The sequence below is a fragment of the Pseudophryne corroboree genome, chromosome 1 (genome assembly GCF_028390025.1).
Source record: "Pseudophryne corroboree isolate aPseCor3 chromosome 1, aPseCor3.hap2, whole genome shotgun sequence".
Lineage (NCBI taxonomy): Eukaryota > Metazoa > Chordata > Amphibia > Anura > Myobatrachidae > Pseudophryne > Pseudophryne corroboree.
The window spans coordinates 419,096,271-419,118,499 of record NC_086444.1 but is presented as its reverse complement, the minus strand read 5'-3'; the positions used below and the strand labels follow the sequence as shown (position 1 = coordinate 419,118,499).

Here is a 22,229-nt window from a genome sequence, read left to right as displayed (position 1 = left end):
GAGGCAAGTCTTCGAATTCCAGCCTGTATCCCTGAGAAACAATCTCTAATGCCCAGGGATCCACCTGCGAGTGAAGCCAGACGTGACTGAAAAACCGAAGACGAGCCCCCACCAGATCTGCCTCCCCTCGGAAAGCCCCAGCGTCATGCGGTGGACTTTGAAGACGCAGGGGAGGATTTCTGCTCTTGGGAACTAGCTGTGTGCAGCTTTTTTCCCCTGCCTTTCCCTCTGGCAACAAAGGATGATCCACGTACCTTCTTGTTTTTATTGGAACGAAAGGACTGCATTTGATAATGAGGTGCCTTTTTTGTATGCATAAGGTAAGAAATTTGACTTACCAGCCGTAGCCGTAGAGACAAGATCCGAGAGGCCGTCTCCAAACAACTCCACCCCTTTGTAAGGCAAGGACTCCATATGCCGCTTTGAATCGGCATCTCCCGTCCACTGTCGGGTCCACAAGAGCCGCCTAGCAGAAATAGACATAGCATTTATTCTGGAGCTTAATAAACAAATGTCTCTCTGAGCATCCCTCATATACAAGGCAGCATCTCTGATATGCTCTATGGTCATTTGAATGGCGTCCCTATCTAAGGTGTCAATTTCCGTAGATAAGGAATCTGCCCACGCCACAACCGCACTACAAACCCAGGCCGACGCCATAGCCGGTCGAGCAATAGTACCGGAATGATTGTAAATGTGCTTTTAGGTAATTTCCTGCCTGCGATCAGCGATCAGCTTCCTTGAGGGAAGCCGTATCCTGAGAAGGCAGTGCCACCTTTTTGGACAAACGTGTCAACGCCTTGTCAACTTTTGGCGAAGATTCCCAGCGTATCCTATCAGTTTGTGGAAAAGGATACGCCATGAGAATCCTTTTGGGAACTTGTGGTCTCCTATCCGGAGATTCCCAAGCCTTTTCGCACAAGTCACTTAATTCAAATGAGGATGGAAAAGTGACTCCAGGCTTTTTCCCTTTATACATGTGTACCCTCGTGTCAGGGACAGAGGGTTCCTCAGTAATATGCAAAACCTCTTTAATGGCAATAATCATGTACCGTATACCCTTAGCCACCTTCGGCTGTAATTTTGCATCTTCATGGTCGACACTAGAGTCAGTATCTGTGTCGGTATCTGTGTCATCGATCTGGGATATGGTGCGCTTCTGAGCATGGACTGGCTACCTGACTGATCCCTAGCTTCTGCCTTGTCTAATCTTTTATGCAATAGATTGACATTTGCATTCAAGACATTCAGCATATCCACCCATTCCGGTGTCGGCGTTGCCGACGGCGACCTGACATTCAAGCACTCCCCCTCCACATTAAGCGAGCCTTCCTCGTCAAACATGTCGACACACGCGTACCGACACACTTCACACACACACAGGGAACCCCTTTCCTGAAGACAGTATCCCTGTCAAGGCCCTTTGGAGAGACAGAGAGAGAGTATGCCAGCACACACCCCAGCGCAATAACCCTGGAGACCAACACAAAATGTTTTTCCCCAGCAGCGCTGTATAATATGTAAACCGCCAATTATGTGCCCCCCCCCCCCTCTCTTTTAAGCACCCTTTCACCGTGTGTAAGCAGGGGAGAGTCCAGAGAGCTTCCTCTCAGCAGTGCGGTGGAGAGAAAATGGCGCTGGTGAGTGCTGAGGGAGAAGCCCCGCCCCCTCGGCGGCGGGCTTCTGTCCCGCTCAAACTTAGTAAAATATGGCGGGGGCTCTTTTATATACATGTACAGAGCCCACCTGTACATGTATATAGTCTTTTTGCCATGCAGAGGTTTATATTGCTGCCCAGGGCGCCCCCCCCCCCCCCCCCTGCGCCCTGCACCCTTACAGTGACCGGAGTATGTGAGGTGTATGGGAACAATGACGCACAGCTGCAGTGCTGTGCGTTACCTCCGTGAAGCTGAAGGCTTCTGCCGCCTGACGACTTCTGTCTTCTGTACTTCTAGCTCTGTGAGAACGGCGGCGCGGCTCCGGGGGTGGACGCCCAGTAAGAACCTGCGTTCACCCCCTCTGGAGCTAATGGTGTCCAGTAGCCGAGGAAGCAGAGCCTATCTTTGGGGGTAATTCCAAGTTGATCGCAGCAGGAAATTTTTTAGCAGTTGGGCAAAACCATGTGCACTGCAGGGGGGGACAGATATAACATGTGCAGAGAGAGTTAGATTTGGGTGTGGTGTGTTCAATCTGCAATCTAATTTGCAGTGTAAAAATAAAGCATCCAGTATTTACCCTGCACAGAAATAAAATAACCCACCCAAATCTAACTCTTTCTGCACGTTATATCTGCCTCCCCTGCAGTGCACATGGTTTTGCCCAACTGCTAAAAAATTTCCTGCTGCGATCAACTTGGAATTACCCCCTTTGACAAGAAGGTCTGCTCCTCTCTCCTCAGTCCCTCGATGCAGGGAGCCTGTTGCCAGCAGTGCTCCCTGTGAAAAAGTAGTAAAAGGTAGAAAAAAATCCAAACAAAAATGCTTCTAGGCAGAGAACTCTGGAGAGCTCTCTGCAGTGCACCCATCTTGCTCTGGGCACAGTGTAAAACTGAGGTCTGGAGGAGGGGCATAGAGGGAAAAGCCAGTGCACACCCAGAATCCAAAGTCTTTCTTAATGTGCCCTATCTCCTGCGGAGCCCGTCTATTCCCCATGGTCCTTACGGAGTCCCAGCATCCTCAAGGACGTTAGAGAAACTAAACTTTCAATACTTGTCTAAGCCGGGAAACACATTTGTGGCACACATTTTCATCCTTTACTTGCAAATATTTTAAATCACTTATTGCACACATACTATAAGAAAAGTGGTATTCAGTATGCCGAATGTCGGGATCCCGGCGTACAGTATACCGGCGCCGGAATCCCGACACCCGGCATACCGACAGATATTCTCCCTCGTGGGGGTCCACGACCCCCCTGGAAGGAGAATAAATAGCGTGGCGCGCTCGCATAGAGCGCCACCGTGCCCGCAGCGTTGCGAGCGCAGCGAGCCCGCAAGGGGCTCCTATGCGCTCGCCACGCTGTCTGTATGCCGGCGGTCGGGCTCCCGGCGCCGGTATGCTGGTCGCCGGGAGCCCGGCCGCCAGCATACCATACTACACCCTATAAGAAGATGTAGGGCCTAATTCAGATCTGATCACAGCAGCAAATTTGTTAGCTAATGGCCAAAACCACGTGCACTGAAAGGGGGGCAGATATAGCATGTGCAGAGTTAGATTTGGGTGGGTTATTTTGTTTCTGTGCAGGGTAATACTGGCTGCTTTATTTTTAAACTGCAATTAAGATTTCAGTTTGAACACACCCCACCCAAATCTAACTCTCTCTGCACATGTTATATCTGCCCCCCCCCCCCCCTGCAGTGCACATGGTTTTGCCCATTAGCTAACAAATGTGCTGCTGCAATCAGAACTGAATTAGGCCCAGAGACCAGAGTCCTCTCAGCATTACAACCATGCAGAGAAAGGCAGTCTATTACTACTTTTCTATTTGAAATGCATAAGAGAATGTAACCTATTTATAGGGGCTTACTTGGAGTGGACACTATCCTTTGGTTGTTTGGGCTTAGGCTGCCTTAATGTTGCTGCATCCATGGGGCTGTAATGAGTCAAACTGACTCCCTTTTTACACATTACGGCAGACAGCGTCTCCCTTTTTACACATTACGGTAGACAACGTCTCCCTTTTTACACATTACGGTAGACAGCGTCTGCCTTTTTACACATTACGGCAGACAGCATCCCCTTTTTTACACATTACGGCAGACACCGTCCCCCTTTTTACACATTACGGCAGACAGCGTCCCCTTTTTTTCACACATTACGGCAGACAGTGTCCCTCTTTTTACACATTATGGCAGACACCGTCCCCTTTTTTACACATTACGACAAACGGCGTCCCCTTTTTTACACATTACGGCAGACAGCGTCCCCTTTTTGAAACATTGCGGCAGACAGCGTCCCCCTTTTTTACACATTACGGCAGACAGCGTCCCCCTTTTTTACACATTATGGCAGACAGCGTCCCCTTTTTTACACATTACGGCAGACAGTCCCCCTTTTTACACATTAAGGCAGACTAGATAGATAGATAGATAGATAGAAAAGAATAGACATACTTACTGCTTCCGCCGGCTCAGGCTCCTCGTGCAGCTTCTGGCAGATCCCGGGCAGCCAGGGAGAAGAAGGAGGAGGAGGAGGGAGGGGAACTCGGGAGCGGCAGCAGTGCTGTGCAATTGGTGGAGGCGCTGCTGCTGCTGGCCCTCTCCTTCATCATAGGCTGCCCTCCGCCGCTGTGAATGCTGGGAAGCGCATCCCAGCATTCACAGCGGCGGAGGGCAGCCTATGGTGAACGAGAGGGCCAGCAGCAGCAGTGCCTCCACCAATCACACAGCGCTGCTGCGGCTCCATCCTCCACCTCTCCCCCCCCCGTAATCGGTGCGCTCTTTGGCGGCAGCACAGAGCGGCAGCCAGGCGGCATGTAATGAGTCAGTTTGACTCATTACATGCCACTCTGGCTTTGGGCCCCTGGACAGTGGCGGGCCCCAGTGCAAGGCACTGCCTGCACTGTTGGTAGTTCCGCCTCTGCATACTAGGTATTTTCACATGCGCTCACAATATAATGGGGGTATATGGCAATGGCTAGACAGCTATAAACAAGAAGGAACACCATGCATTAATAAAGTATACTTTCTGGATGTCCAGTTGTGTAGGAGCCCTTACATTTACAGAAAAGGATACAAATACGTATATTTTGAAAACTAGCCCTAGCTATTATAGGACATTGTAATAAACATCACACACAGTGTGACTTTCAAGGTATTACTGATCATATTGTTTTTGACATCTAAGGTTACGTATATTATTCTAACAATTTCAGGAAACATTGGCATATCTCCATAAACAGTAAAAATATTTTAGAGAAAGTTGTCTTTGTTCACAATAGTGCTGTTAAGGAAATCAATATGGCATGCCCCCATTAAAATGAGAAATGATGTTATAAATTGCATAATCACGTTAAAAGCGGATGTGATGATAGTGCTATGATGAGTTTCTGCTGAGTATTTGAAGGCCAAGTCCTACCTGCTGTCAACCAGATGAACCACAGTGACCTAAAAACTTAGAACCGGAGGGAAGACCTTGCTTACTGGCATCACAGAAAAAAGAAACTGCAGACACAAGACTTAATAGAGTGCAAATGAAGGGGGAAGAGTGTTGTTTGTTGTAATATGCTAAGAGAAGGCCAGAAGATGACGACGCTCAACTCCATAATGGTCAGTGTTTGGCCACACTTATGGCTCATTTCCCAGAGTTTGGACCTGCCATTAAAATGAGTTGACTGAAAGAATGAAGCCACATTTCTGAGTATGACCAAACTGACCACTCTATGCTGATACATTTTTGGCTTTCGCAACCCTTGTTTTGTTTTCTTACTACTTCAATATAAAAGTGGTGTATGTAGTATTACAAGTGGTCCACGAGTAGTCATAAAAACAATGTACGAGTATGACCAGTGCATTTCAGTTATCATATAGACTGGATCATTTATGTATTCTTATACATATTCCTTCTATAAGACATATTTTTCCCATATATTGGCCCAGATTTATCAAGCCTTGTAGAGTGATAAATTGAACGGTGATAAAGTGCCAACCAATCAGCTCCTGACATTTTTCAAACACAGCCTGTAAAATGGCAGCTATTCTTTGATTGGTTGGTACTTTATCACCGTGCAAGTTTTCACTCTCCAAAGCTTGATAAATCTAGGCCATGGTACTCCCTTTTATAGGTGTTGCATGCATAGTTTTTTATGCTCTACAGTTAGAGCAGCACCTTACACATAAGCAATTCCCTTTTTAATTTTGCAGTTGTTGCAGCACAGTTGATTTAATTTGCTACGCCATATAGAAATGCTTCACTGTCTGCGAAAATTTGTGACATTTTATTAGACACTTTTATTCTGCAACTTTTATTAATGTCCCAGCATGTTTTTATACAGAGTAATAGAAGACACATAGGGAGCCTTTAATGTGACCAATGTTTCAATGCACTGCATTTGTCTATTTTAAACAGACTTCTGTGCTTAAAGGTTAATTTCAACCTTACAATGGAAATTTTGAAAAGTGACCCCTTGCTTCCTTTTAACTGAATTATGAATGTGCCTCCCCCAAGACTCCCCCTCTGCCTATGTTGTTGGGGTCCAGGGTTTTATCAGATCCCAACGCAGAGCCGATTTGTGAGTAGGCCACAAGTTAATTCCTATTTTGTCCTCTGCTAGAGCAGTTGTTGTTTCCTTCCTTTAAGTTCAGTCGATTTGAGGTCCTAGAGCCAACCGAATGTGGTGCCATGATGAACCAGCAGATGGAGCCAAAAGATGGCTTCCTGCCTCTTTTCATATCGACTTCTTTGTGGCAGAGACTCAAAAGAAAAATGGACCTCAACAGCACAGAGGAGGTGGTCTCATAGGACAGCTCCATAAAGAGTTAAGCAGGTGATGAGTATATTTTCAAAATATCTACTATTAAGGTGGAATTAACATTTAAAGTGTACCTGTCTCCTACACACAATGGAGGCCGCCATTTTTGTATTGAGAAGGAAAGAATGAGACTAAAACAAGTGCGCTTTTTAGCAGTGTGCAACCAGATTGCTCTATACCAAAAAAAAGAGGATTCCTCAAACCTCCACCACAGTATACAGAAAATAAGAGATAGGTATGACTTATCTGGCGCTACTGTCTGGATGGCATCCTAATTTGGTTATCCTGGAATATTCCTCTGTGTGGCAGGATTATATCCAGATGAACCCCAAAATAATAAAAAAAGTAATATAGTGAAGTACAATTTTTATTTATTATCAGTATATCGATACATCACAATTAACATCATAAATTTGCTCCACATATATGCAAAGGTCACCTAGATGGCCATGATAAATGAAATTACCAGAGGAATATGAACCGATGCATACAGTTCATAATAAGCGTGTTAAAAGTGAGTCCCGGGCTCCCACAGATCTCAATCGCGCTGCTTTGAGTCCCCTGGGTCCACCAGTCACAGTCACCACCGGCGGCCACTTGCAAAAACCTCCTACGCGTTTCGACCCCGATGAGATAAAAAGGTTCTTTGGTTTAAAATGGGTATCAGGCCATTAGAGACAAAGGGATCTAGCCAGCCAATTGGCAAAAGCTGAAATGAAGTTAATCGTTGAATTAGGAACTTTTAAGCCAGGGGGGTTAAACTCCGATTTTGAGATCAAATGGTTTTTATAAGTAGCGTTTTTATTCATGATTTTATTATCTATCTATCTATCTATCTCTCTATCTATCTATCTATATTTATATACCCTTCTTCTTTATTCTTTGTTAATATCTTTCTCCTTGTTATTGGTATAGTTTATGCACTGTAGATACTGATTTATATGACTAGTTTTTAGTGTATATGGAACCTCCCCTTTAGGCATTTAAAATCATGCCAGCGTGTGTGTGTATATGTGTGTGTATATATATATATATATATATATATATATATATAATCGAAACTATTTGCTATTTGGATCCTTATATATACTGAAGATATTGAGGGGAGATGAGATTTGGACAATTCGGGAACTAGTGATGGACTAATAGATCTGGATATAAGGGAATAAACAGTGTCGTCATATCACTATGAAAACATAACCAGATATGACATATTGGGAGAAGTTACCAGATTTGACACAGTGTTACTATGGGAGTGGATGCCGATCGCAGTTAAGGATCATGGGACTTGTAGGAGATTGCTGTAGTGTATAGAGATCAGCTGTGACTGGCGCTGCCCCATTGGATTATGCATCTTTTAAAATGCATTCCGGAAGACAGCTCCATATCTACACAATAAGGACTCCTTGAAAAAGACCCCAGCGCCAGGGTCGAAATGCGTCGGAGGTTTTTGCAAGTGGCTGCCAGCAGTGGCTGTGACTGGTGGACCCAGGGGACTAAAACCAGCGCGATTGAGATCTGTGGGAGCCCGGGACTCACTTTTAACATGCTGATTATGAACTGTATGCATCAGTTCATATTCCTCTCATTTATCACGGCCACCTAGACGACAGTTGCATATATGTGGAGCAAATTTGTGATTTTAATTGTGATATATTGATATACTGATAATAAATAAAAATTGTACTTCACTATATTACTTTTTTTTATTATTTTTGGGTTTATTTGGATATAAACCTGCCACACAGAGAGATATTCCAGGATAACCAAATTAGGATGCCATCCAGACAGTAGCGCCGGATAAGTCGTACCTATCTCTTATTTTCCATTTGTGTATTGAGCCAACATGAGAATGCTCTAGGAAGTAGCGTTTTCATAGAAGTTTTTATGAGCAAATATTTATGAAGTACTTGCCTTGAACTGAGGCCCATAATATGTTGCTCAAGATCTCAATTATTCTCTGCTTCCTTTTGAAAGTGAGAATGAGAATGATTGGAAGCAGCAGACTCCTGCATTGTGTGCCCTTTTCTGTGCACTGTATGGAGTATATTTAACACAACCAATCAATGGGGAAGAGGAGGGAGCACATTCTGCCCCTTGTGTTCTGACTCCTACCTCTTTGCGCTCCACCAATCATAAAAGTAATTTTGCAGATTAGCCAGAGAGTGGCTTGGGGGGTGGGAGGGGTGTCGCTGTCAGTGGAATGGGAGAAGGGCAGGTGAAGTATTTCATGGCAAGCAGAGTCTGAAGGAAAGTGAGTCTATAGTGGAGACAGTATGAGATCTGAGTGGCATGTGAGGCTGTTTTTTCATTCTTGAATTAAGTGTAATGTGAGTCTATTTTGAAGGCTGAACCCCTGCCCTTACAACCTTTAAGGCAAAGAAAAGGAGAGGAAAGCTGTATTCCAATGAAGAACCTATATTAGAATGCTGTTTTCTTCTATTTTCTATATGGGACCATGTCTTATTCCAAAGGGCACCCTCCCCATATATTCTCAGTATTGTTACTACAACTAGTCTTGATATAATCTATTAAATAACTTGATTCTAGGTCTGATGCGGATACATTCTGTATACCTGTATGGCCGGTCCTGTATATCTGGTGGCCCATCCCTGCAGCAGCTCTTTATGAGTTGATAGACTGCCTCCATTGTGTGCAGCTGATGGGTACACATCATCTGTGCGGGAAACAGTCTATGCACATGAATAGATCTTTTTCTGCTCATTAACATGATGGTCATCGGACAATTTCAATTTGTTCTTTAGCTGTAGTTTTCCATTAAGGATATAATGGAGAGGACAGTTTCACACATATCCACAGTATACAAACAACATGAAAAATAAGCGTCCATTTTGCATAGATAATACATTTTCTGTAGGAGAATAAAATGCATCTACAGCTGTAAGCAAAGGGAGAAGAAATTATACCTGAACCAAAATAAATTATTCAGCTACAATAACGGAAATATACCAGGAATACATTGATTTGCGGCTGTTTAACATTCAAGGACCATTAATCATTTTTTTTTATGTTAAACAGCTATGTCCCATGTGCCAGTGGCTAGAGTATTTAGTATTAAGATGACTGCAGTATAGATCTAACCTTACTGCACCGTATACCAGGGGCGGATTAGGATGGAAACCCAGTCAGGGAAATGTATGGAAGCAGCCCTAATGGGGGTGCGGTCTGAGGGGGTGGGGTCTGTTGAGAGGGGCCGGATCCCTCATAGGGCCTGATTGTACGCAGCTGCGGCCTTCCTGGCGTCTTTTGCTGCAGTTGTGTCTGAGACCAGGGACAGATTGGGAACTAAAAGTGGGCCGACATGGGCAGCACAAGAAGTATAACATACCGTGTAGCCATGGCAGCATCACTGGATGGCAGTACTGCAGAGATGGAATAACAGAATGAATAGGGACAATGCAGTGTAATGAGTGTGGTGGGCCACCTGTAATGTGGGGGATGAAGCCACATGACAACACGCAAAACAGGCTCCACAGACACGTCGGCCTACCAGGAATCTTTCTGGTGAGCCCTATGGCCAATCTGCTTCATTATATGGCTATGCTTTGCGGGGTTGACAACAAGGCATTTATGTATTAGACTTAATGACATTAATGGAGGTAGTGAAAGTCATTTAGTTAGGGCAAAGGTTTACATACTGTGGAGTATATTTACTAAGCAGTGATAGCCCCTTTTTATCACTGTTTATTCCCAAAACAGGTAGATTTCTCACGTAGTGCCTTCATCATTGGAGTTTGCCGCCTCCATAGGAAGTTATGGGGATTGCAATGTGCAGTCAATTTACCAAACTGTGTTAACTTTGGCTTAACACAGTTACTGCAAAAATTAGCTGCCATTATTCCTTTGAAGTAGGCGCTGGAGAGAGGAAGAGTGCAATTTTGCTTTCCCTGTCCCGGCTAGATTCTCAGTTTATTATATTTTACTGTGCATGCGGGCTGTCAGTAAAACAAGAATACTGTACTTTCTTTGAATGGTGCACTATGCGTGGTGACAAATAACCAGCCAATCAGTAGAAAGGTACAGCCTGTTAGATAACAGACAGAATATTATATAAGAATCTTCCACTCTTAAGATGGAAAGGGATGGCCAGGGATTCAAAAGTGTTCAATGGGTGGCAGTACAATGGTCTCTGTGGGTAATTCAGAGTTGATCGTAGCATTAAATTTGTTAGCATATGGACAAAACCATGTGCACACTGCACTGCAGGGAGGGCAGATATAACATTTGCAGAGAGAGTTAGATTTGGTTTTTACACTGCAATTTAGATTTCGGTTTGAACACACCCCACCCAAATCTAACTCTCTCTGCACATGTTATATCTGCCCCACCTGCAGTGCACATGGGGGGTAATTCCAAGTTGATCGCAGCAGGAATTCTGTTAGCAATTGGGCAAAACCATGTGCACTGCAGGGGAGGCAGATATGACATGTGCAGAGATAGTTAGATTTGGGTGTGGTGTGTTCAATCTGCAATCTAATTTGCAGTGTAAAAATAAAGCAGCCAGTATTTACCCTGCACAGAAATAAAATAACCCACCCCACAGTAGGGGTACTCATTTGAAAACTGCTCGGTAACTTGTTTTGTACTGCTTCAGTACAAAACATTACTTACCACCACTGCACTAATAAATTCAACCTAATCATACACCTGTATGACATGTACAAACATATACCTCAAAGCATAGTAGGCGCATATGGACTGGGACAAATGGCGTGACTAGTACTGAAAAGTCCTAGGTTGTTCCATCTCCTCTTCCTGTCCCTTACAATCACCATTTTACTGCCATACTCAGCAGCAGCAGGTGGACGTATGCCCGGTGGAGGCTATTTTGAAGATGGCCAATGGTTTTTGATCTGCGCATGTGCAGGAGCCACACTGCACATTAGTGGCATCACTAGAGGTGGGCATGCCCCAAAGTGGTGTGGCCCTACAGGAAGTGGTATGGCCTCATGCCACACACCCTGCTTTTGTCACTTTAGTGGTGTGCCCAGCATTTCCGGAGATACTGGGCTGTCCCAGAAACACTACTGGCTCATCCTCAGTGACAGGAGCAGGGCAATGCAGGATAATGTCACAGTACAGCACCCATCTCCTAGTCGCTGAGAAGGAGTGGCATTTGGAGTCACACCCAGTGCTGTCCGCACACTTCTAGTAACGCCTCTGCATGTGCGGATCTGGTCATAGTGCCTAAAAGCCGCAGCATGACTGACATGTCAGTGGTTGTTCTATCTTCCGCTGAGCATGTAGGACCTGGAACAGTAATTTCTGATAATTACTGCTTTACTGCACAGATGGCGGGAGATGGGGCGGGAAGGAGAACACTAAACTGTAGAAGGGGGCATTTGGGCTAAATGAAGGGGCCCCGGTACATGACTTCAAGGGTGGTATAGGGTGTTTAATACACAGGGGAGGGGTGGATAGTGGAGTGGGCTTAATAGTCAACATTTTTCGGTGGGAGGGCAGCTTGCTTGACTGCAGATGTCTCCAGGTCCTCTAAATAGATTTCTTAGCTTTCAGTTGGGTAAAAAAATTAGAGAGTCCCGCCTTTCAGAAGGTATTGGGGATTTGGGGATCAGAGTTCAGGAGCCAGAGCAATCCACCAATGAAAATATAAAACTACATACCAGGCATGAGGAGCTGGAGCAGGGACCAGCTGCAGGAAGGCTGATATCTCTGGTTCTGGTTATAGTAGAGACACTCTGCCAGTGTCCACAGAAAGGGGAGAGTCCTAACTTTTGGAGTATACCCTCAGAAAAACTCTAAGTCAGACAGAACCCGAGATATTTGGCTGGTAACGATTAACAGGCTCGGATAGGGGCCACTGCTTTGAGTTGGATATCTCTGGTTCCCCAGGGCCAATTTTGAAAAATCTGGTATCCCTGGGAAAAGGGACCCTCAGCTATCAGCCTAGGGCCCTTATACTTCTGGGGCCTTTGGGCAACTGCCCATTGAGCCCATACGGCAGCAGTTTTAGCATAATTCTGCACAGCCGCTGTGTACAAAGATGGAGATGTGTGATGGCACCCATTTCTGAATCAGCCCCATAGTCTTTTGCAATTGCACTTGTCCTTTGGTGTGTAGACCCTAAAGATTCTAAAAAGTAGTATTATCATTAACAAATCTTGTTTTTCCTTAAATATTTTGTAGTTTTCATTTATTTAAATATAAAGTCACATAGTTTTTTTTTATATATATATCGTCTATATCATAGGTTCTCAAACTCGGTCCCCAGGACCCCACACAGTGCATGTTTTGCAGGTCTCATCACAGAATCACAAGTTAAATAATTAGCTCCACCTGTAGATCTTTTAAAATGTGTCAGTGAGTAATTAATACACCTGTGCACCTGCTGGGTTACCTGCAAAACATGCACTGTGTGGGGTAATGAGGACCGAGTTTGAGAACCTGTGGTCTATATAGATTATTTTGTCTTTTTACTTCTTAACTAATATAAAAGCTATAACAACATGTTCTTTGGGGGGCAAAGGGGGTAACAATAGCTGGCTCTATTACTTACCATTAATTATGTTAATGTTAAGAGAGAAATAGCACAATGTTATGCTTGCATGGGCCACAGGCGGAATTGTTATTTAAAAATAAAAGGTAGTTGATGAAAGAAGTTGCTTGGGATCTAGATCATTAGATATATTTATCCAATGCAACATTGAAGGACTCTTGAATGTACACCTCTACACCTCTTGTGGTATGTCATTTCTGACATTAGACAAACACAGCCAGCAAACCATGAGGTCCACGTGCAAACATTTGTCAGATCAGATGAAGTGGACAATGTTGGCATCAGCCATGACAAGAAAAGATAAATATGGATTATTATGTACAATGTATAATGGATATATGGTAGTCAAAAGAATGATGTCCCTAGGGGAGATGACAAACCTGAGCATCTCCAACCTTACGCAAATCACTGCTACATCTGTCTGTGTGTCATTTAATGTACAGTACCAAGCAAATCAATGACATGCATTTCTTGCTGCACCCCCTGGTAACATGTAATGCATTACTTTGGTATATTCTAAATCATCATATATGGCTGTAGCAGCTGATGTATAATAATGTATGCGTCTGAACAAGAAATATATGGTAAGTGGAGGAGAAAGCCAGCAGAGTAGAAATAACGTCCAGAGGGGGACCTAGCAAAAGATATATCAGTGATGAAATGTGAGAGCGTAGAAAGTGTGTAAGTCAGGAAGAAGAGGTGTAACTTTATTATCGGTTGTCTTCATGTTATTGGCAGACATGAAAATGAGATTTACATCTTCCTGTGACTTTGCCATCCAAATATTTAAGAAAAGAAGGAACGAGAAGGACAAAAGCGGGAGCGAGAATGAAGAGGACAGGAGGTGTGGTAATGAAAGAGACAGGTGGTGAGAGCAGAGGTGAGCGAGGGCTGTGGGATGAATGCAGCATTAGCTGATTATTGCAGGCTGTCACTCTGAGATCTCATTATCCCGTCTCTCATTGTGATGAAACAATAACTTCCGCCAAGAAGTGAGCGTGAAGGGAGCAGATTAGTCTTATGTGCAGGGAATCAGAATGGCTCATAGCTGCTGGAGGGGCTATCTACAATGTCACATATAATGTGCACTGAAATATAGGCTATATAACCCCTGAAGTGAGACATAACCACCAAAGTGCCTTGCATAAAAAGAACATCAAATTGCAATCCTTTTATATACTCGACTGCTTGTCAAATGGTCACCTCCTGCAGTGCGATGTGATACCGAAATGTGCGTATGGAATCTCAAGAACTCCAACCTTTTACTCTGTGCTTTCACACTATGCAGGCAGACCCATCACTCAGACAAAATAAAGAATCCACAATCTGATGACATGTGGTGAAAAAAAGAACACAGAAGAAGGCAAAATGGAAGAAAAGAGTGGTCTGGGTATAGAAACATGGGCCATGGGTTGGAAGTGTACTAAAGAGATTACATACAGCAAACATAGAGCAATATAGGAACATCAAATAGACATGGACATGACTACTGCTAGGTGAGAGGGAGTACAAAGTAAGAGGAGGAGAAAATGGCTATTCACTGTGATGAATAATACTTACATAGAAGATGAGGGAATACAGGAGAAAGAAGATGTCGTCAAGATGGGGAGTAGCAAGTGAAAAACAGAGGTGGGCATGAAAAAGGTGAGGCAAGCTACAATGAGTAAGATGAAGGCCAAACCTTACCCCTATGAGTCAGGATCCAAAACATGGGCCATCAGACCATTCCTGGTGAGTCCTTTATGGTCCCTTCTTTGCACACTATTGGATTATTAGCAACTAATAAAATTATTATTAATCATGTTTTAATATTGTATTTTGTACCCAATTTCCTATTAATTGTATATTATTAGCAATACCATACATATGTGTAGACAATGAGAAGTACAACATTCAAGAAATCTACACGTTGTGAAGGTGATTCATAAGACATAATTTGGATCCCCGATCAAATAAGGTAACAAACTTATTTCAGGGAGTATACAGAAGACAAAAGGAAGACATATGGCTGAGAGAAAACAATAATTATGAAACACTTGATGGAGATGCAGAAGTAAATTACCAACATTGATGTAGAAGGATACAGAGATGTAGAAAACTTAATAGAGGTAAATTAGATGAGCGAGAGATGCATAATTAATCTAAGACATGGAAGGGAAAATGTAACACAGATGCAGTGGGGTGAGTTCTTAAGGAATGTGGAGATGGAAATCAGTAGTAAAATAGAGAACTGGTGAATATTCTGCATACAGACAATTTCTCATTATGATGAACATTCCTGGGTTGAAAAATAACAATATCAACTCTTGTTCTTGAAGCACTTGCAGCTTATCAGTAGCCAATGTAACTGCAGCAAAGGGGATCAGGGCTTCACCGCAATCCCCCCCACCCCTTCCTGTGTCACAAGGTATAAAGTCCAAGCAGGGTATTGGGCCAATTATACTCTAAGCAGTTATTTCAATATAGAGATGTGTGGAAGGAAAATAAGGAGAGCTACATTTAACATCAAACCATTCAGCATATTAGGGGCTAAGGCGGATGACGGGGGGGAAGGGAAGACAAATTAACCTTCATGCTGCCTCTCATTTTGCAGTGTAGAAAAGCTTACACATTAGCAGGAGCTTATTAACCCGACTGACCCTGTGCCCAGCAACCAGAGTTAACCCTTTATCGACCAAAAGTGTTATTGCTCATAAATATAGAGTTATATATCCGTATACATATATACACCTATTATATATAGAGAGAGTCCCTTCGTGTCACAGATTTTGAAAGCACAGATGGTCACCTGACAATTTAAATGCCCATGCATTTTCCATGCAAATCCTCCCATGCACATTCAGACACTGGAGGGGGTATCCCAAAGTTTTCAAGGTCTTTGTGGTTCCCTCTCTGTATGTTGTAGTCGTTTTATGGGTGGGGAAAAGGCAGGAGAATCTCCTGAAAGTACATCAAAGTTCATGGCTTGGTATCCCCACGTGGTCACTTCATACCACTGCGCAAGACCTGATTGGCTGCTATTAGCATCACACTGATAATGAAGGCGATGGCGAAGGCGCAGATCAGGCTCTTACGTACACAGGTCTGGCGGATTTGTTGATTTGGGGAAGCTGAAACAAAGGTAAGCAAGTTCCATCAGTATTTATAACTACTTCATTATTGCGAACAAAATGTAAAAACAGATAAGTGTGCACGTTCCTCAGCAGCCCTTTGGACACAGAGGTGCAGTAGCTTCACCTCACACTACCAAAATACCATACAATGTAACACAGTATCGCTACTGTATCCTTTGGCGCTGTTAGTCAGTAAATACTCTTAAAAGTCCACATCGCACAGTTATTTCCAGAAGAGGGGATTTCTTTAGGTCCTTCGGTACACTCAAAAACAAAACAAAGAAGAAAGCCTCATAGTGTATCACACCTTCATGAGTTTCCCAATCAAGGTCAGACACTGAGCCTCCCAACAGAAATGATGGTCCACAATCAATGTAGACAATATCGCATTCATGGGAGCAGATAAGATCCTATTATGGTCACCAGCCTTCCTTCAATACATTCATAATATACCTCCATTGTATTTATAGAATAGAAAGAAACTCCCAATAGTGTAATATTGTTTACATTGATTGTGGACTATCATTTCTGGTGGGAGGCTCAGTGTGTGACCTTGATTGGGAAACTCATGAAGGTGTGATACACTATGAGGCTTTCTTCTTTGTTTTATTTTTGAGTGTACCAAAGGACCAAAAGAAATCCCCTCTTCTGGAAATAACTGTGCAAGGTGAACTCTTGAGAGTGGTTTATACTGACTAAAGGATACAGTGGTGATATTGTGTTACTGCATTATTGCATATGCACCAAGGTCAAAGGAAAGTTGACTACAGTAATTGTGCATTTAGTGGACACATTTTCATTAGATACCCATTAATAGAGCATCTCAGGTAAATATATTGTACAATAAGCATTTATATCAATTTCTATTTTAAAAGTATATGCTCCCGTCCACCACTAATATCACCTTCGGATGGATGAGCTTATGGACTGTTTCATTATCCAAAGTGGCATGATGTTTACACTAGGAATGGTACTAGCAGATGTGAGGTTAGACTTTTAAAATGTGTTATGTCCCCTTTGAGAGCTAGTGGGTGACTCTTTGTACAGATCTCAGTCAGGTTTACTTTTATTATATTGAGAGTTATGATTCTGGAAAATTGCAACAGTCAATAATTAAGGGCACAGTTCACTGGTTTAGCTACATGTTAATAACACTTACTCTCCATATCGACGGGACAATCCCCTCTGTTACCCAGGTTTCCAGCCTCCTCCGTCAGGATGATGTTCTCAATGTCTCTCATGGACAGGTGCTCACAGAATGTGTCGTACAACAACCGCTTAAGTTCTTCCACTGACAGTGACTGCATGTCACACTGCAGGGATACACCAGGGATATTGGGTTCATTGCTCAAGGGACATCAGACTGATAAATATCTAACAATGGCAAGTCACAGGCATGTCATTATAGTAATCTGGAAAATGACCATGGGATTTGTAATGTTCCATTCCAAGTATAAATCATTATCAAGAAGTCGGAGGTCTAACCAAGCTAAATGGAAATCACATAGAGAGAAAACTTCATTGGTACTGATCTATGACACCTACATCACATGTGGTATGTCATATAAAGGAAGAGCTTTAAGATGTGATAGATAGGCAGATGTGCTGTTTTGGTCCCTCCAGCTTTGTGTCCTGACAGATAATTGTGTGATTCCAGGTATAGCATGCAGCTATTAAAAATGCCGCCTGCTCAAGCTGTTAGTCACTGATTCAAGAAAAATCTTAACTAACAAATAAAGAAATCAGCAAACAATTCAGTTACATTTTATTACATGTGTCAGAAGTGCCTGAATTTGCATCCTTATCCAGCTACCACCTTGCAGACTCCACTGCAGGTTACTACAGTATGAATCAGTTCAATGGCTCTATTCAGCAAGCAAACTTCTACTGAAATCATGTCGAAACGAGCGCTTCCACATTATTTAAGTAATCCCGCTATTTAGTGAAGGGTTGACGGAGAAGATAATGCAATTATCTACTCCGTTAATAGCCCGCTTCTACAATATTGCACGGTAGAAAGCTAGCCTTTACTCTCTACAGCACTTTAACATTTTCTGCTATTCAGGTAGCAGGAAAACATAAAAAAATAATCTGCAAAAGCCTACATTATATAATGCCATCTCAGAGGGATCCACCCAATCCCTGCAGCCGGCTGAAACTCTGTCCACCTTCCATTCATCTTTCAGTAATTACACTGCCAATGTTCCCAGCAGTGTGATTGCACTATTTAGCAAAAAAAAATAAAAAAAAAAAAAAAAATTATATATATATATATATATATATATATATATAGTATATATTTATCTGTACACTATATACATATATATATATATATATAATATACATTGTCCTTGCGCGCTCCTCCATGAAAACACCACTTGGGAGCTGGAGGAGCATGTGGGGGAGGGAGCAGTATGTATTCAATGCAGGGAAGGGCTGTATCTACGAAGAATATAACAGGTGTTTTACAAATGACCATGGCATTGTATTATATTATTAGTAATACTGTCCTCCTGTTGCTATAATGTCAAAGAGCATTGTGAGAATAAGATAAAAAGAAGATCTTGCTATGAATATAAGCTGTAAAACTAAAGTGTAAAAAAAAAAATACCTGTGAGATCTAAGTACTTCCATACATACATGTTAATTACATCTAAACAAATACAAGTCATAACAAGAGCTTTGTTTCATTGGGAATTGAGTCATAAAGTATATATTGAGACAGAAATTCTCACTCACATTTCTTGCTGTGGTAATGTCATTTTATCAGTACAGACTTGAGTCTCTGAGGTGATCAAAGTTATCAGTATTCATCTTGAGATCAAAAGTAGTTCTTTGCAGTGTATGCTTATGTATAGGGTTATCTCTACAGGTAGTGAGTGTTTACTTGGGTCATGATAGATGCTTGTGAGCAGGGGGTGGTCTTCTGTTTGCCGGCGGCCGGGCTCCCGAAGACCAGCATACCGGCGCCGGAATCCCGACCGCCGGCATACCGACATCTTTTCTCCCACGACCCCCCTGGAGGGAGAATAGATAGCGTGGCGCACGTAGCGCGCCACCGTGTCCACAAGGGGCTCATTTGCGCTCACCCAGCTGTCGGTATGCCGGCGGTCGGGATTCCGGCGCTGGTATGCTGGTCGCCGGGAGCCCGGCCACCGGCATACCCTACTACACCCGTGAGCAGGGGCTGGCTGGGCAGGGGGCAGAGTGCCATCTGCCCCCCGGGCCAGTGTAATTTAAGTATTCCAGGGCCATTTTTGCATTGCATTCCCTTTGAAAAGCTGGCCCACTTGCTTTAGTCTGCCCCCCAGGCTGAAAGTTGCCAGCAGTCCCTGCTTGTGAGTGTGACGCAGCCCATTACAAATAGCATACCCTACAAAAATGTACACATAAAAATCGGTACAAATTTGAATAATGGGTGTGGACACGGGTAAAGTGGAGTGGCCACGCCCCTTTTCCCATACTTTCAATGGAAGTTTGGAGAGCCAAAAATCGGTACAGACCATAAAAAAAAGGTACTGTACCTGCCACAAAGGTACAGTTGGAGGGTATGAAATAGATGGTTGCAATGAAGTTTGTGTTTACATAATTATTTTGGAATGTGCTTGTGACTTGTGGGACTACTTTTACAGGGCCCACAGTTTTGCCATTATTGCAATGTTATATTGTATAAATGTTATGGTTTCTTTAATACCACTATAATGTCACAGTATGTTAACATGTTAACAAGAGATTGACTGTGCCATAAGGCTTGATGCTTAATATACAATGGAAAACTTATAGGGAGAGCCTGAACATCACAGGAAAACACCTCCCCAGAGGTATGAAACAGTCTGCATACTGTATATAACAAACATCCCTTCTTAGGTGAGAATTACAATGCAATGAAAATGTAATTAAAGTAGACACAAATGGCTGCACTTTGGGCCTAATTCAGTAAGGATTGCAAATTCTGCTAAAAAGCAGAATTTGCAATCCTTTGGATCGCGCCAGCATGCTGACCGGAACCTCCCCCCGTTCAGTAGCGCACGCAGGGGGGGTTTCTGAGTACCTGGAAACCCCCCCCCCCCCCGATGAGCCAAAAGTTTTACTAATGAGACGGAGACAGCATTGTCTCCGTCTCAGCAAAAGCCGCGTTCGCGACCATCGGAGCTGCTACAGCGGAGAGCTACACTACATAGCTGAGCTCTCTGCATAGTGAAAGTCCAGGGGGGAGCTGCTGGCTGTGGAAGCTCAGCCACAACAGCTCCCTCCCTCCTCACAGAACTCCCGCACCCAGCCCCTGGTGGTATGTATACCACCATACATTTATACTTTACATGAAGTATGTACTATGTATGTGTATGTTATATATACTGTATGTATGTATGTATGTATATATATATATATATAGATATATATAGATATAGATATATATATATATATGCATATATATATATATATATATATGTGTATGTAACCTGTATGTTTTACCGGCACATGGGATATACCGTCAGCGCCATCCTGTCTGTTGGAAACGAAGCAGCGAGTCCCCTCGTGGGCTCGATGCGGTCGCCGCACTTCGGACCCGGTGGCTCAATTCGCTCGCCACATGCTATATTCCCACTCGGTTGGTGGCTTGGACCCACCAAACGAGTGGAATACCCTGTGGATGTCGGGATTTTGTTCGATATTTCACCGGTTGTCGACATTCCGGCGTCGGTCTCCTGAATGGCAGGATCCCGACAGTCGGCATTTTAACTGCATCTGATATATGTGTGTGTGTATATGTATGTGTATATATATACATACATACATACATACATACATGCATGCATGCATACATACATACATACATACATATAAATACACACCCACGGAAACCCCCCTGAATAAATCCTGCGTTTGCCCCTGCCCGTTGAACAAGCAAAAATTGTGAAAAATTGTGAAATCGCAATTTCTGCTTGTTACCAGGAACTAAGGAAGCCTCCTGCCGCCATCTTCCCGTTCACGGCGGCTGTGTGTGACGTCACGCAGCCACCGTGATCACGCCCCCCAACATGCCCCCATTTGCCCGCCCCCGTTCGCGCTGCACCGCCTTAGCAATGCTCCGTCTCCTCCCTGGTAATGGAACATTGCCTGACCCCCACTCCGCTACCACCTTTGCCTGATTGACAGGCAGAGGTGATCGCATTTTCTGCACTCCCTGCAGAAAATGTGGGCATATGCGCAGGACGGGTGCTGCGCATGTGCCCGCATCTGTGTCTCAAAATTTACGAATGGATCGCACAATGCAATCCAACCTGAATTAGGCCCTTTATCAATACACTGTCCCCTTTGCCTGTTCCAGGATTTATCCACCTCCTCTCTCCCTCTTGATTAATAACGTCAGTTACGTCACCCTTTCGTCTGCACCCACTACCTCAGCGTCATCTTCAACTGCACTCTCTCCTCTCCCCACATTCAGGCCATCTCTCAGTCCTACTGCTTCCATCTCTGTTACATCGCTAGGACTCGGCCTTTCTTCACCTCAGATGCAACTTCCATGCACTCATCATCTCCCATCTTGACTACTGTAATCGTCTCTCTTCAGGTATCCCTCTATGTGGCCTCTTCCCACTCCAAATTATACTTAAGGCTGTGAAATGTCTTTGCTCTGCATCTGCCTCCCCCTATGAAACTTCGCCGGCCACCTATCACCTTAAGAATCCAATGCAAACGCCACACAATTTCATATAAAACCCTTAATCACTCCTCCCCCATATACACCTCCAACCTCATCTCTGTCCACACTCCCTCCCAAACTCTCTGACCCTCCTCCGAGTGCCACATAATATCTACTCTGGTCTGTTCCTCCTCATGCATGCCTTTCTTGCAGTCTCTCCAGCTTTAAATACTCCTTTAAGACGCACCTTAATGCCCATCATCCCTCCTCTTAATTCCTCTCATTTCCTCCTACCCACCTAGTATAGTTCCCAGTTCGCCCTCCAATTGTTTACCCTATCCTTGTAGAATGTAAGCTGTTGGCAGGGCCCTCTTCCCACTATCTTTACCACCTGTGCACTCCTTGTTTTTGTCCTCATTCTCTCCTTCAGTGACTCTGACGCTGTCTGCTCGCCCATACAATGGGT

General features: G+C 43.7%; 1 protein-coding gene across 1 annotated transcript in view; it reads right to left on the bottom strand.

Moving 5' to 3' along the window:
- Positions 1-15,175: 15,175 nt before the first annotated feature.
- The window catches only part of CABP7 (calcium binding protein 7), a 193,144-nt gene continuing 186,090 nt past the window's right edge, over positions 15,176-22,229 (bottom strand). The window contains exons 4-5 of the mRNA XM_063913359.1: positions 17,279-17,432; positions 15,176-16,116 (exon numbers count right to left, since the gene is read on the bottom strand). Of these exons, the coding sequence (XP_063769429.1) occupies positions 15,989-16,116; positions 17,279-17,432 (282 nt within the window). The 3' untranslated portion in view covers positions 15,176-15,988. The remainder of the gene's footprint in view (positions 16,117-17,278; positions 17,433-22,229) is intronic.